Source organism: Pisolithus orientalis (genome assembly GCF_024613125.1).
Source record: "Pisolithus orientalis strain OTSU chromosome Unknown F5J12scaffold_12, whole genome shotgun sequence".
Taxonomy (NCBI): domain Eukaryota; kingdom Fungi; phylum Basidiomycota; class Agaricomycetes; order Boletales; family Pisolithaceae; genus Pisolithus; species Pisolithus orientalis.
Genome location: NW_026260793.1, coordinates 402,936 through 418,039, shown reverse-complemented (window position 1 = coordinate 418,039; position 15,104 = coordinate 402,936). Strand labels below are relative to the sequence as shown.

At 49.7% G+C, this 15,104-nt stretch overlaps 6 protein-coding genes across 6 annotated transcripts; 1 reads left to right on the top strand and 5 right to left on the bottom strand.

Annotated features, from left to right (window-relative positions):
- Positions 1 to 1,908: 1,908 nt before the first annotated feature.
- Positions 1,909 to 2,409, bottom strand: F5J12DRAFT_892184 (uncharacterized protein; the record flags this gene model as incomplete). The annotated part of the gene is made up of 2 exons (XM_051747550.1): positions 1,909 to 2,089; positions 2,144 to 2,409. 2 exons carry the CDS (start codon positions 2,407 to 2,409, stop codon positions 1,909 to 1,911), a joined length of 447 nt encoding a protein of 148 aa, XP_051600476.1.
- A 637-nt stretch (positions 2,410 to 3,046) lies between these two features.
- On the bottom strand, positions 3,047 to 5,541 carry F5J12DRAFT_927110 (uncharacterized protein; the record flags this gene model as incomplete). The annotated part of the gene is made up of 6 exons (XM_051749401.1): positions 5,073 to 5,541; positions 4,881 to 5,013; positions 4,780 to 4,855; positions 4,640 to 4,716; positions 4,538 to 4,565; positions 3,047 to 4,404 (listed from the first exon to the last, which is right to left on the bottom strand). Exons 1-6 carry the CDS (start codon positions 5,270 to 5,272, stop codon positions 3,047 to 3,049), a joined length of 1,872 nt encoding a protein of 623 aa, XP_051600475.1. The 5' UTR covers positions 5,273 to 5,541.
- A 337-nt stretch (positions 5,542 to 5,878) lies between these two features.
- Positions 5,879 to 6,785, top strand: F5J12DRAFT_767811 (uncharacterized protein; the record flags this gene model as incomplete). The annotated part of the gene is made up of 2 exons (XM_051742210.1): positions 5,879 to 6,128; positions 6,208 to 6,785. The coding sequence occupies exons 1-2, from the start codon at positions 5,924 to 5,926 to the stop codon at positions 6,783 to 6,785; spliced, it is 783 nt and encodes a 260-aa protein (XP_051600474.1). The 5' UTR covers positions 5,879 to 5,923.
- A 175-nt stretch (positions 6,786 to 6,960) lies between these two features.
- On the bottom strand, positions 6,961 to 9,015 carry F5J12DRAFT_892181 (uncharacterized protein; the record flags this gene model as incomplete). Its single annotated transcript, XM_051747549.1, has 8 exons — positions 6,961 to 7,317; positions 7,368 to 7,494; positions 7,548 to 7,612; positions 7,663 to 8,034; positions 8,091 to 8,488; positions 8,538 to 8,600; positions 8,654 to 8,897; positions 8,947 to 9,015. The coding sequence occupies 8 exons, from the start codon at positions 9,013 to 9,015 to the stop codon at positions 6,961 to 6,963; spliced, it is 1,695 nt and encodes a 564-aa protein (XP_051600473.1).
- Positions 9,016 to 12,194: 3,179 nt separating this feature from the next.
- Positions 12,195 to 12,926, bottom strand: F5J12DRAFT_720072 (heterokaryon incompatibility protein-domain-containing protein; the record flags this gene model as incomplete). The annotated part of the gene is made up of 1 exon (XM_051741210.1): positions 12,195 to 12,926. A coding segment is annotated over one exon (732 nt), but the record flags the coding sequence as incomplete, so codon positions are not given.
- A 222-nt stretch (positions 12,927 to 13,148) lies between these two features.
- F5J12DRAFT_719907 (TPR-like protein) lies at positions 13,149 to 14,433 on the bottom strand (the record flags this gene model as incomplete). The annotated part of the gene is made up of 2 exons (XM_051741201.1): positions 13,149 to 13,341; positions 13,568 to 14,433. Coding segments are annotated over 2 exons (1,059 nt in total), but the record flags the coding sequence as incomplete, so codon positions are not given.
- Between the last annotated feature and the right edge of the window lie 671 nt (positions 14,434 to 15,104).

Below are 15,104 nucleotides of genomic sequence, written 5' to 3'. Positions count from 1 at the left end.
CTAGGAGGACATTCTTTGGTCGCCTCAGGTCTGTTGTTCACTTGGAAAGGTCTTATGTGGTTGTTTCAGTCTCTCCAGTCCAAGAAGCATATGGATCCTTCCTCCCTGCTCCCTGCAATGTCTTCATACCAGTCTTGTCCATCATTCTTCCAAGATTGTGACAGCTACAGTATAATCTACTGTTCTCCACTCTCCCTGATCACATCCATGATGAGTATGATGCACATCTTGCCTCCTTGTTGCAAGATACAGCAGAAGACACTCCCCCTTCATCCTCTCTTCCAATAGAGCCTCATTCATGAAGTTTTTATTTGCTTCACTGAGAGGATGGTCTGGGGGGGAAAGTTGCAATCCCCTATGCTCCTGTCACCCCACAGACCCCCAAAGCTTGACCCCTGTTGACATCTGACTCACCCTGTCCACTTTTGGATGTACTATATCAGCATCAGATCAGCACTGCCTCTCTGTCATCCCACCTTGGCCTAGAAGCAATCTCTTCAAGATGTGACATGCACAGCCTCCCCCTAATGTGATTCCAGTGTGCTTTCCCAGTTCCTGACATTACTTGACTCATACTTTGACATTCTGACTGTCTTTGACTCACCTATTGCCAATACTTACCAATCTTTTGACTTTGCTTTCTGATTCTTTGCTTTTTGGCTTGCTAATCCTTACCAATGTTTACCAATGCTTTCCAAGATGATTACCCATTGCTTACATTCCTTACTCATCAGTTACCAATCACTTACCAAGTGTTTGCACCTTGTTTTCCAAGGGCAACACCCCTGTACTGCATATAAATCACTGTACTTAGATAGCAAAAAAAAAAAGACATCAGAGAGCCCCTCTTGCTTGCATTTTATCATCACTCAGTAATTCATTCGGCAGCTTCAATAGTTGAGACTTTATTAAGGGTCTAACTATCATCTACTTTGCTTATCCTTGTCTATCATCAATATACTTCACTCCAAGCCCTCCCTGAGCTCAGTGCAGCTTAGGACATCGAATTAAGTCATCATCCATCCTTCTGTAGGCTGACAGCAGTCTACCCTATCACATTCTCTCGCATTCCTGCTCCTTCTTCATCAGGAGCACCCCCAACCCTCAGCACTTGTCTTTGAGTGTTGTAGCTCACAAAAACCCTCCCAAAGAACAGGTTCTACCATCTAGGTACCACATAGGCACACCACCACTCACTCTTTTTGTCTTTTGTGTTGGTTTTGGTTGGTTTTCACCACTGAACCACACTTTGACTCACACTGGATGCCTGGATATTATATGTGTAAATCAGTGCCAATGGATCTGACCCTTTCAGATGAACCACTTTAACACAATGAGCAATACATGGTAGTATGAGATGGGGATTGAGAGAACGTGGAAGGGGCACCCTAGTAAGCAAGTGTAAGTCATACACATCACGTGGTGTGTACAAATCTGGAGTGTGAAGTGGGATCACCAGAAAGTGCTGGGTAATGCCTGATGGTGTTTGGGGTCAGCCAAAAAGCTGAGGGAGGTGTGATGTAGTGAGTGAGCCATGCAACCTTCACAGTACTCTGAATGGTAACATAGACTGTGAACTCATTGTCAACAATTGTTCATCTGCATTAGGTTGGGCTGGAGGCAATGGTAGCACTCAGTAGGAGTTGATGTGAGCAGGGAAACAGCTATGAAATGGTGATGGTTCCCAACCCAATCCAGAACTGAGACATCCCCAGACTGTGAAATGATTTTGCCTAGGAGACACCCAAGCACTTTCTCAGCAGATTCACCATACAGAACAGGAAGGTGAAGATTGAAGATCCCAAAAAGTGAGTAGGTGATGTCCTCAGGCTGCATGGTTCAATTCAAAGATGCCCATTGTAGTCTCGAGCACACATCATCCATGCCAGGATAAACGTTGGACAGGAATCAGGACTCTATCCCAGTTGCCATCATTAGTTCTTCCAGCACAGCGACATCAGTTTTATGGTTCAAGGACACCAGGTTCTTGTAAAGTGACCAGTTTGGGGTGTAGAATAGTATGCATTTGGGAGCCAGTAGTTCTTGGAGGGTCCACCCATGCTTGAACCATTCACTGCACTCAAACAAGCTGGTATCAGAAATGTCAGCAAGGTTTATGATGGTCAAGGCAGACTGTCAATACCATGCAAACATTGATCCAATCATTTCTTGCACCTTGGCACTGCTGTGTCTGTCAATGTAGCACATGTCGCTCCATGCCCATAAGTAACCCCACTCCAAAGCAACACAACAGAAGCCTTGGAGCTTTCCAAAGCTCCCCTTGGCTGACATGCCATATATTGGGTGGCCCTCAATGTTGCACAAAGATGGCTCTGTTTCTTCATCCCAGTGGTGTGAAAGCATGGCATACTGGAAGTATTTCAGGACATCAGTATGGATGAGGTCCATTTGCTGGTCCTGGCTGCATGTTGTGCATAGTGACACCAGCTGTTTGCACTGTTGGCTGTTCATAAAATGTGATACCTGCACATCATGACTGCACAAGATGCCAGTAGGTGTGTACAGCAGCCTGATTGGGGTAGTTTTGAGTGTTTCAAATGCAATGTTATGGGTGATTTGCTTAACATCAAAGAGGGTAATATGTAATATGTGAGGCATCTGAGGACACCATAGCAGCTTGTGGGTTAGATTTCATTTGGAGGCAGGCTGTAAGACAGCATCAAGACACCTCATGACCCAGGTCTTCACATAGGAGTAATTCCAGGGCTTCTTGCTCAAGAGCAATAGCCTCATTCAGATCCACTGTGGCAGGTTGTTGACAAAACCGGTGTGCTAGACACTGTGCCAGGCTATGCAGGGGCAAAGCACAACCAGGATGGTCAGTCAGGAAGGATTGCAATACATATCAACACAGTGTTATGTCCTCATTCAGACCAACAATTGCATGTTGATTGCCAGATCTATGCCCCACAAAGTAATTGACCAGAGCACCTAGATTGTCTATCTCTCGACCAAGTATGACAGGTTCATCTGAGTCAGTGGCCTGGACTGGCCTCTGAACCCAAGCTCCCTCATAGTGGGAGTCTCATGGTAACCAAAGTTCCAGAGCATATGTTGCACAGCAAATGGCATTGTCAAAGTCCATCATCACAGCCTCCTTCAGGAGCCTGTCCCAGAGGTGGAGTGAGAACTTGAGAAGTGAGGATGCAAGATCAGCCATGCTTGTTGGATGGACCGCCAACACAGCTTCATGAAGAGAATTCACACTGTACAACCCAGGCATGTCAAATTGTTTCTGAAACTTTGTCCAGAGGTCACAAGCAAGGTTGTAAAGATATTCACCATGATCTGGATGCCCTAGCAGACTGAGCTCTAGTGCTGCACATCTGAGCAAGATGGCTTCCTCCAAGTTGCCAATGGCAGCCTGTTTGTCAAACCTGCACTTGAGGTAGCCAGCAAGGCCATGGAGAGTGGCATCACGATCAGGATGCCCTGGCAGACAGAGCTCTAGCACTGCACATGAGAGTGAGATGGCTTCATCCAAGTCACAGATTGCAGCTTGTTTTTCAAACTTCTTGTTGAGGTAAAAAGCAAGATTGTAGAGAGTGAAATCATGATGAGGATGCCCTGGTGGATGGAGCTCTAGTGCTGCACATGAGAGCAAGATGGCTTCCTCCAAGTCACAGATTGCAGCCTGTTTTTCAAACCTGTTGTCAAGGTAGAAGGTGAGCTGGTGGAGAGTGGCATCACAGTTGGGATGCCCTGGTGGACAGAGCTCCAGTGCTGCACATGAGAGCAAGATGGCTTCATCCATGTCACAGATTGCAGCCTGTTTTTCAAATCTCTTGTTGAGGTAGAAGGCAAGATTGTGGAGAGTGGCATCACAATCAGGATGCCCTGGTGGATGGAGCTCTAGTTCTGCATGTGAGAGCAAGATGGCTTCATCCACATCACAGATTGCAGCCTGTCTTTTGAACCTCTTGTTGAGGTAGAAGGCAAGATCATGGAGAGTGGCATCACAATCAGGATGCCCTGGTGGACAGAGCTCTAGTGCTGCACGTAAGACTGAGATGGCTTCCTCCAAGTCGCCGATGGCAGCCTGTTTGCCGAAGCTGGTGTTGAGGTAGGCGGCGAGATTGTAGAGAGTGGCATCACGATTGGGATGCCCTGGTGGACGGAGCTCTAGTTCTGCACGTGAGAGCGAGATGGCTTCATCCAAGTCGTCGACTGCCCTCTGCTCGTCATATCTATCCGACAGACAGACAGCGAGGTTGTTGAGTGACGTGGACCGATCGCCTTTCTCGTTTTCGACTGGTCGAAGTTCCATAGCAGCTCGGTGGAAATCGATTGCCTCGTTCAAGTCATTGATTTTACACTCTTTTCTGTATCTCTGGTGGAGTTCGCACGCCAGGCGGACGAGGGCTACAGCCCGGCCAATTTCCCCTGGAGGACAACGTTCCAAGTTTTTTCGTTCGCGGGAAACGTCGTCTGTTGAAGCCACCGAATGTCATTGCACCGGGACGCTATACACGACGGAAATGGTTCTGCCTTTGCGCTAGGTTCGGTGATCACTTACAACAAGACAGGGACAGTAAAGTCATACCCTTTGAAACGGGAAAGGAATCCGGTGAGCAATATTGAGTGTCAGCTGAATGCTGCTCAAACCAGCGAGGCTCACCAAGCAGCGCAAAAGAACCCACAGTAAAGACACGAAGTCTCGAGCTGGCAACCTCGGGTGTCGGTAAGAAGTACAAACTGTGGATAAGGTTACACGCAGGTCAACGCACATAACGCAAGGATGGTCCGATAGGAACTCACCAATAGATGCGAAAAGTGCAACGTGGTTGGAAAAGCGAGAGAAAATCGGGATTTGCTGCTTGAGTGAGTCACACAACTTGAAGAACTGGGGAGGCGCTCACTAGTACAGCAACGGTTAGTGGACGTTTGTGGGAGAGAGAGGGCACGAGGCTGCGCCGTGCGAAAAGTATAGGCTTTGCCTCTCCCCTAGACGCTGCCCGCACACGTTCCCGTGTGTCTGATGCTCCCCAAGTACTTGAGCTTCTTAGTGAGTCCCCCTCTGTGACCATCGTAACGGCGATACTCTGCGATACTTTATGTCCGCCTGATCTCGCGATGCGAGGCCCTTCCCGAAACTGGTCTCGTTGGTGAACCTCAAGCTACTTCCAATGCCAACCCATAGCTGATCTTGGTCACTCGCTAACTTCGTTGCTGGTGGGGACCCTTGTTGGCGAAAATCACGTCTGCGGAACAACCGATGGCTTTCTTCAACGAAGGGCACGAGCATGCTCATAGTGCTGCTGATATAACGTCAGTTGCCGTCCATAACTGCCTCGTGCCACATATGAAATGAATGGGATGGCGCTGTGTCTCCCAGGTTGCACTCAGATCTACCGCGCATGACGTCGCATTTGTTCCACTCGAAGAGGCTTTCTACGACCACCCCAAAATCGTACCACACGCACCTTGAATGCAGAGGAAGTGAATTATAAAATATATTCCTATTTTACCCAACAAGTACAACTCAGCGACTGGGGAGCATACGTACTAGTGTTCACAAACATGAAAATTCTTGGATGATCTCTTGCTAGAGTTAGTACTCGGGGAACGACTAAGCATTGCTACCAGTTTCTCAGTGGGAGTTGGAGGGGCGCGTTGTCTCATGGATAGTTTCCTTTCCCAGCTGTCTTCGTCGTCATCTGGTAATCGACTCCAATGCTCGAGATGTGAGTGATGACGTGAGGCATCAGTTGCGGCGTTACATGGCAAGGAGGTGGAGTGTGTTAGAACAGTAGGACGGGGAGAACGAGCAATATACACATTGCAGTGACCGTGATTAAGGAAGTCTGACTGGCTGAGGAAGAGGCGGAGGTGGCAGTCGTAGGTGAGTCGGATAAGATGTGAAAACCAAGCCGATTCCGCACGTCTCACTTTGACCCCAAACATGCACCGGACGCCCTGGACATCGTCTGGATCCCTTACATCTGACCGTATACCAGCGCGACACCTCCCCGCAAAGCAACAAGCAAAAGGAAGGGGGCAAGGGCCTCCCAAAAGCAAGGCCGTCTTAGCACTCGAAACGCGCCTTCACAACCTAGAATACGCTTCTGGGAAGGAGAAAGACCCCAAAGGCGGTTGTTTCTGTTTAGGTACGTATCCGATCGCTCTTCTTACCACTGCCGGGACAATACTCAGTGTGTCTGTGTGTGCGGGCCGCCAACTGTCCAGCCAGGGAACACGATCTATCTACCTACGTTCCCCTTTGCTATGGCTGCGGCCTCGTTCTTTGCAATCTCAACTTACCGCACTATGCCTGCCCACATTGTGGCGAGTCGTTCCTTGACAATAGCCGTCGCCCGGCGTTAGTCGGCCAGATACAAGAGGAGCTGTGTATGCAAGTCGTGAAAGAGGACGAGGAACGGCAACGAGCTATCGTGGAGGCTCGCAAGGCAGAGGGCGCATTCCCCATGCTTCCCGGTGCCGCCGGCGGTACACAGGGAGCACGCAAGGGCACGGCTGCCGGTCCCCAGTCAAGCCATAAAGTCATGTCGTTGAACAACACAACGAAGAAAGTAACCGTGTCGTCGTACACTGACACACCCGTTTCCTCGCGTCCACCATCTCCCGCTCCGGAAGAACCCCGTAGGGTCCCTCCCCCTCCAAAAGAAATAAGCTACGTGAAACAACCTCCAGATCCAGCGCACACTTGGAAAAATATGCAATTTCCCGACCTGCAATATGTTCCTCCTCCCAAAGACCCTAACACGCACGGCAAACAGCAGCAGAAGAAAGGCAGGGGACAATAGATACTATTACCACGCCCAGATATGCTACATTGACGCCGATACGCAAAACAGATAAGTAAGACAACAAGTCCATATAGTAACAGAATACGCAAGGGAATATGACGGGTGGATAATCACGAAAGCAAATGGATAGCCAAAAAGAGGGAGAGAGAGATTTACATTCACAATTCAAATATCATGCCTCCCTGTCCTGTGGTGGACTGGGGAGCTGTATTTGTCGTCGCAGATCTTCGACTTCCATCCGCAACTGAACTAGTGCATTTTCTTTCTGCGCTAGATTTTCTCTAGCTGTCGTAAGGGCATCTTCCACTCGCTGTATATCGGCAGGGGTAGGACTCTGTGAAGAAACAAATCGAGGCGAAAAAGTCGGAGAAGACGTTCGCACAGGGGAGAAGGGCAATGGTATAAGAGAAGGGTCGATTGGCTCTGGTGGGGTATTGTGATTCTGCATGGATAAAAGCATAGTAGGTTGAAGAGGTGTCGCAAGTTCCATACTTTCTTCTGCTGTACTGGCATCGACGGGGAACAGTGGCTGTAATACGTGAGTCTCCTAGATTCCAATAATTTAGCACAAGTACTCACAGAAGACGATCGCCTGGCCTGAGACTGTAAGAGTTCAATCTCTTTCAAAAGCTTTTCTTCACGCGATCTTGCGTCAGCCTTGGCCTTGTCCATCTGCTGTTGAAGGTGGCAGACCTGAGCTGACAATCTGCCTCGGAATCAGTACACGATAGTAAGGCACAGAAACGAATATGAACATACCGGACACACTCGTCTTCTATGCGTAGAATATCTTCCATATTATGCGCCTTCATGCCAGACGTTACCTGCCTTAGGATGAACCACACAACAGTGTCATGAGAACGTAGAAGCATACCCGTTTTTGTCTTGCCGCGGCCGTGACAAGGGCCTTTCGTTCAGCTTTCGAAGCCTCAAGTTGCGCAGACATTTCACAAATGTGGTCATCTAATTGAACGATGGCCAACATGGCCGAAGGGGAGTTAGGGGAATGTGTAGTATATGGACAATCATGCTGCGGTTCTCCTTCACTTCTGGACGGTAACGAAGGGGGAAGGTTTGGAGTTGGTGCGGCTGGGGCACACGGGATCCGTGTTTCGGGACTCGCACAACGTACCAAACGATCGCCGTGAGATAGATTACCATTACTCGATAGCGCGCTACGTTGGGGTACTTCGGGACGATAGTCAGGTCCACTCGGCGAGGGCACCGCGAGTCTAGCCTCCTCCAACTATCCCTCGTTACATCAAGCACTGTGACAATAAGGGTAGGGAACGAATGGCTTACCTTGGCAAGTATGCCACGGATCTCGGTTTCCATCGATCTATTTCGCGCACTATTACTCTCCAGAACACGAAAGCATTCCTCGTGCGAGAGCGTCTTCGGACATAAACGTACGTTTGTCGGTATCTTTCGTACGGTTAAATGACTACCGGTGTCACCTTCAAATACTCTTTGACTTGGCAAACGAATACGCGTCTCCAGTTCCGTCTCCCTGACGGCGACCTGTGCTTCGAGTTCTTCGATACGATGGTTAGCTTCCTCGACTGTATTCCGATGCTCGCGACGTTCAAATTCAAGTTCACTCCGTAACCTGGCGATAATCGCAGATGCGTATGCAAGAAGGTCGTCGTTGGGACTCTTGGCTGTAGATTCCAGTTCATTGGCGGGCATATAGGGAAGTTCTGGAAATTCCTAAGTTCCGAAGTAGGCCCGAGTGGGTAGGGAACTCACCAGCAGGTTTGGAGATGTGCAGGCGACTGCAAGGCCACGAAGTCCATTCGTTGGATATCTGAACTATGTTCCGTCAGAACTTGAGAGAATAAACTCAAAGTTGGTTCTACACACACTTTTCTCGATAAGATCCTCCACTACATCCTTCATCTCATCTTTTTCAACTTCCAATGTTTTGGAGACGGTACGCCATTGGTCAACGTTGTGTGTAAGTTTAATCTTCTCCTGCTCTAGAGCAGAGATTTCCGAAGCATGTTGTGCCCTCAGCGAGTCTAGGACGTCCACAGTTTTGAGTAAGCGAATGTGAGTCGCAGATGCTCGAGCACTGCAAGCTTCCAACTGGCGTTCAAGGGCTACTATCTTGCGATGAAAAATTGAGCGGGCGGTTGCAGTGAACTATTAGACGTACTTGCTCGTCCTTCTCTCGAAGTAGCGCTTTCAGTTGTTCATCTTGGTTTAGCTTTCGACTGGGTCCCATAGGTGTTCGTGTTCGATAAGTACAATGTCAGTCTATTCACGCAGGTCGACGTGCTGAAGCTTCACGAACATGCCCTCCGGGTCGACGGTCGCAGTGGTCGATATTGCGTCGGGGCCACTTTACAATTACCGCACAGGCTCATCTGCTATTGGCATCCACACCAACAGTGGTTTTTCATGTCTTTTTCAGCATACTACACATTACCCATGCAGGTGAATTGGCCATAACACTGTAGGTACCATAACTATTTACTCAACCTGCAGTGTCCTAACTTTGCATTGCAAAATGTTGTCTGTATCCAAAGGTTGAGCAATAATAGAGGTAGAAGATGCATTCCTTCTGTACTCGTTGTGGGCTAGCTCGATCAATAAAAGAGCATTCAACGGCCTCCCCAGTGTAACAAGTAGCTGCTCTTCAGGAGTAGTGCATATCATCTCGGTGGATGAACCAAGTAGCTTCGAGTGCCAAGGGCGAACGAGTAACCAAGCACGTTGCGACACTGTCGTTTTCAAGCTTGCTTGGCAGTGTAATTTCGAGCCGTCTCAGACAGGATGCCTGCATTTTGTACGTGTGGCTCCGTCCAGACGGATTTGCCCTTCTCTGCTGAACCACTGTAACAACGTAAGTGATGCACGGCAGTGTAAGGCGGGTGACGACAACGCGGGCTCTTCTCTCAACCTCGATGCAAGTCTTGTTGTCGCACGTTCTTCTGCATCTGGTTGGAGTGGAGACAACGGTAGCTTTTGGTACGAAGTAATGTGGGCGGGGACCTAAAATGGGTAGTACGGTCATCGACCCTTGCTTTTATACTTACTGCAAAGCTATCTACGACACCCACATGGCTAAAATTTCGGTTTTTTTAAAGTATTCTTGCTGCCCTACTCGCCTTCTATTATTCTAAGCGCCAAAAATTAAACCGAAAGCGTTCTCCACCCAGGTGCCATCGTAACGCCGCAAATGACGTTTCGCGTCGTCGCTCGCATCTTGAGCCTTGGGGTCGCTTACCAGATGTCAATGAAGATCGTTGGGAAGGAAAATTATCCATGAGACAACGTCTCATTTCAACTCCTATTGAGAAACTGGCAACAATGTTCAATCGTCTCCCGAGTACCACCACTGGGGAGAAATCATCCGAGGGCCCTCATGTTTGCCAATCTTTTCACTCATTACAACCTTTGAGAAATACCATTCTGACTTGGCTGCTGAGATGGCTTCGCAGGCTGCTATTGCAGAACCAGATGCCGAGATCATGAAACTGCTTCCAGCATGGACATTCGTGGGCCATGTAGAGTCTTTCTCATGGGACGGAGAAACTATCCGGGGAGCTCTTTCTTGTCGAGGGGGTCACGACTATTAGGAAATATGTCGCCCACTACGATGTGCAAGGAAAAGGTGACCCCTGCAGCGACAGGGTCAGATCTGCACCACTGGCAAAGCGCGGAAGTCCTGCACACAGATCATCTAGAACATACAGATGGTAATCAGAATTCTTTCACGGACACCGTGGCCGTTCCGCCGAAGAGGGCGGCAAGTAACCCCTTCTTCAATGCACAAGACAAGCCAACCAAACGGACGCTGCTTCTGGACACTACGGCAAATCCTTTCGCTGACTTATACTCAATCACTGCACCCCCTACAGAATCTACCACCAGTACGCCTCCTACCAGCAATGGTCGAGCCCTACAATCTCTCACTGCAACACTCGAAACGTCTCCTGCGGAGGTGGAGGGGTGTCTTCGCGCCGTTTCTGCGCAAACGTCTGTTTATTCCCGGGGTTCGTATGTAGCGAGCGAAACCGGCGAGGATGCCGTCATTATAGCAGCTTTTCCTGATCCTCCGACTCAAATTTCGCATGCATGGTTTTGCTGTCGTGGTGCTCAAGACCGACCAATTGCATCGCTAGCCGTACGCCCTCCGTGCACATCCTTCCTACTTCCGACTACGTATGTTATTCCGTTTTTTCGTGTTTCCGTATTGTGCATATCTATACTTTTATTATATTTTCACACATGCACAGGCCGGGTGCGCACGCCGATCAGCGATGCAACATGCATATATACTAATCCAAATAATAGTATGCTCCCAAGTCGAGATTCGCCCCAGTGGAAGATATTTACTTACATAATAAATCGTCTTCGTTACTTGTCATTGCCAACTTGTGCTCTGATGGTCAAAAAGGGCCCATTGTACAGCGTTCGGTTCGTATGTATTTATGGGTCCACCTGCAACATTTCATTACAATGCAGAACTCGGGTACTCCGTAGCCGTCCCTGTTAGGCCGTCAATTACAGGTCTGCCTGCCAATCCGGCCAATGACGACGCGAACGCGACCAGTCAGACTGCGATTCACTGGACATGTGTATGCATGCACTCCTACAAGATATGATCGGACGAAGGAAAACAAAAAGTAAAGGGGAGGACAATGTGGATGTCGATACCAGATATCATAACGCCACAGCTATCTACGCAATATTGAATATCCGAATTTTGCTTTTCAGAATGCTGGCCTGGTCTATGGGCTGAGCAGTAATGCGCGTAGAAGACGCGATCCTCTTGTGCTCGTTATGAGGTAGTTGACTCAACAAAAGAGCGTTAAATGGCCACTCAAGTGTAGAGAGCAGCTGTTCTTCAGTCGCGGCATCTAGTTCGGCAGATGAGCCAGGCAATTTCGAGTGCCAAGGGCGAACAAGTTGCAGAGAACCTTGCAGCCGCGTTTCATCTTCTAGCTTGTTTGGAAGAGTGATCTCAAGTGGCCTCAGACCGAATGCCTGGATGCTATACGTGTAACTCGGTGCCGATGGATCTGACCCTTTCAGATGAACCACTGTGACACAATGGGCAATACATGGTAGTATGAGGCGGCGATTGAGAAAACGTGGAAGGGGCACCCTAGTGAGTGAGTGGAAGTCGTACACGTCACCTGGGGAGTATGAATCCGGGGCTCGCAAATGAACCCCCGGAACGTGATGGTCGATATTGGATAATGTAAAGTAACGACTGAAAATGTCTGGCAAGAGCGGCGCCGCGAGTGAGCCACACAAGTTTCGCAGTGCTTCGAATGATATTGGTGAGGGACCCTGACTTATCGCCGCTGAGGGCTTTTCTGCATTAGGCTGAGGTCGGAGCAACGGTAGCGTTTGGAACGAGGTGATCTGGGCAGGGAAACAGCTATGAAACCGCGACGCATCCCCAACCCAATCCAGAACTGAGATATCCCCAGACTGTGAAATGATTTCGGCCAGGAGACGCCCAAGAGCGTTCTCAGCAGATTCACCATACAGAACGGGAAGGTGAAGATTAAAGATCCCAAAAAGTGAATAGGCGATATCCTCAGGCCGCGTGGTACGACGTAATGACGCCCATTGGAGTCTCGAACGAGCGTCATCCGTACCTGGGGAAAAGTGAGTGAGAAACCGGGACTCTATTCCAGTCGCCCTTTCCAGCTCTTCCAGCACCGCGATATCGGTTTTATGGTTCGAAGATGTGAGGTTCTTGTAGAGTGACCAGGATTGAGTGTAGAATAATATGTTTCCGGAGGCCAGTAGTTCTTGGAGGGTCCACCCACGTCTGAACCATTCGCTGCTCTCGAACGAACCGGTATCTGGAACATCAGAGAGATACACAATGGTTAGGGAAGATCGTCGATACCACGCAAACATCGATCCTATGGCTTCTTGCAACTCAGCACTGCTGTCTTTGTCTATGCAGCACGTGTCACTCCATGCCCACAGAAAACCTCGCTCACAGGCAACAACGCAGAAGGTTTGCAGCTTTTCAAAGCCCTCCTTTTCTGACATATCATATATCAGGTGGCCCTCGATGTCGCGCAATGATGGCTCGTCTTCACCCCAACGGTGAGAAAGCATGATGTACTGAAAGTATTCCAAGATGGCCGTATGGACCAGCTCCATTCGCTGATCTGGGTAGCATGTTGTGCAAAGCGACACCAGCTGTTTGTACTGTTTGCTGTTCATAAACCGGGTCAACTGCGCATGCCGGTTGCACAGGACACCAGTATGCGTGTGCAGCAGCCTGGTCGGCATAGTTTTGAGGGTTTCAAATGCAACATTACGGATGAGTTGCTCGACGTCAAAGTGGGTAACAGGTGAGGCATTGGAGGATGTCATGGGAACTCGTGACTTGACCTTCATGCGGAGGTAGGCTGCAAGGGAGCACTGGGATATGTCGTAACCGGGATCCCCAGGCATGAGTACCTGCAAGACTTCTTGCTCCAACGAAATAGCCTCGTCGAGATCTGCTGCTGCGGATTGTTGACGAAACCGGTGTGCTAGACACTGTGCCAGGTTATGCAGGGACGAAGCACGACTGGGATGGTCAGTCGGGCGGAAGTCGCAGTACATATCGACACAGTGTTATGGCCTCGTTCAGACCGACAAATGGGTGTTGATTACCACACCTATGCCTCACAAAGTAATTGACCAGAGCACCTAGATTGTCGATCTCTCGACGAAGTACGGCAGGTTCATCTGAGTCAGTGCCCTGGGCTGGCCTCTGAACCCAGGCTCCCCCGTGATGGGAGTCTCGTGGTAACCAAAGTTCCAAAGCATACGCTGCATAGCAAATAGCATCGTCCAGGTCGGTCATCGCAGCCTCCTTCTGGAACCTGTCCCAGAGGTGGAGTGAGAGCGTGAGAAGCGAGGAAGCGAGATCAGCTGTGCTTGTTGGATGGTCCACCGACGCAGCTTGATGAAGAGAATTCGCACCGTGCAACCCAGGCATGCCAGCCTGTTTCTGAAACTTTGTCCAGAGGTCGCAAGCGAGGTTGTAAAGATATATGCCGCGGCCGGGGTGCCCTAGCGGATGGAGGTCTAGTGCTGCACGTCTGAACGAGATGGCTTCCTCCAAGTCGCCAATGGCACCCTGTTTGTCGAACCTCTCGTTGAGGAAGATGGCGAGATTGTGGAGAGTGGAATCACGATCAGGATGCCCTGGTGGATGGAGCTCTAGTGCTGCACGTGAGAGCGAGATGGCTTCATCCAGGTCACCGATTTCAGCCTGTTTTTGAAACCTGTCCTTGAGGTAGTTGGCGAGATTGTGGAGAGTGACATCACGATTGGGATGCCCTGGTGGACGGAGCTCTAGTGCTGCACGTCCAAGCAAGATGGCTTCTTCTAAGTCGTCGACTGCCCCCTGCTCGTCAAATCTATCCGACAGACAGACAGCGAGCTCGTTGAGTGACACGGTCCGATCGCCTTTCTCGTTTTCGACTGGTCGGAGTTCCAAAGCAGCCCGGTGGTGATCGATTGCCTCGTTCAAGTCGTTGATGTTACACTCTTCTCTGTATCTATGGCGTAGGGCCCACGCCAGGCCGAAGAGGGCATCATCCCGGCCATCTTCCCCTGGAGGATAACGTTTCAAGTTTTCTCGTTCGCGGGGAACGTAGTCTGTTGAAGCCATCGAATGTCGTTACACTGGGACGCTATACACGACGGAAATGGTTCTGCCTTTGCGCTAGGTTCGGTGATCACTTGCAACAAGACAGGGTCAGTAAAGCCATACCCTTTGAAACGGAAAAGAAACCCAGCGAGCGATCTTGAGCGTCAGCTGAACGCCGCTCAAATCAGCGAGGCTAACCAAGCGGCGCAAAAGAACCCACGGTGAAGACACGAGGTCTCGAGCAGGTACTCTCGGGTGTCGGCACGAAGCACAAACTGTGGATAAGGTTACACGCGGTTCAATGCATATAACGCAAAGATGGTCCGATAGGAACTCACCAATAGATACGAAAAGTGCAAGTTGGTTGGAAAGGCGAGAGGAAATCGGGCTTTGCTGCTTGAGTGAGTCACACAGCTTGAAGAATTGAGGAGGCGCTCACCAGTACAGCAACGGTTAGTGGACGTTTGTGGGAGAGAGAGAGCGCACGTGGCTACGGCGTACGAAGAGCATGGGCTTTGCCTCTCCCCTAGACGCTGCCCGTACACGTTCCCGCACGTCCGATGCTCCCCAAGTACTCAAGTACTCAAGCTTCTTGGTTAGTCCCCCTTTGTGAGCAACGCAACGGTGATACCCTGTGATACTGTATGTTCACCTGATCTCGCGATGCGAAGCCGCAGTTCGTGCGGGAAACT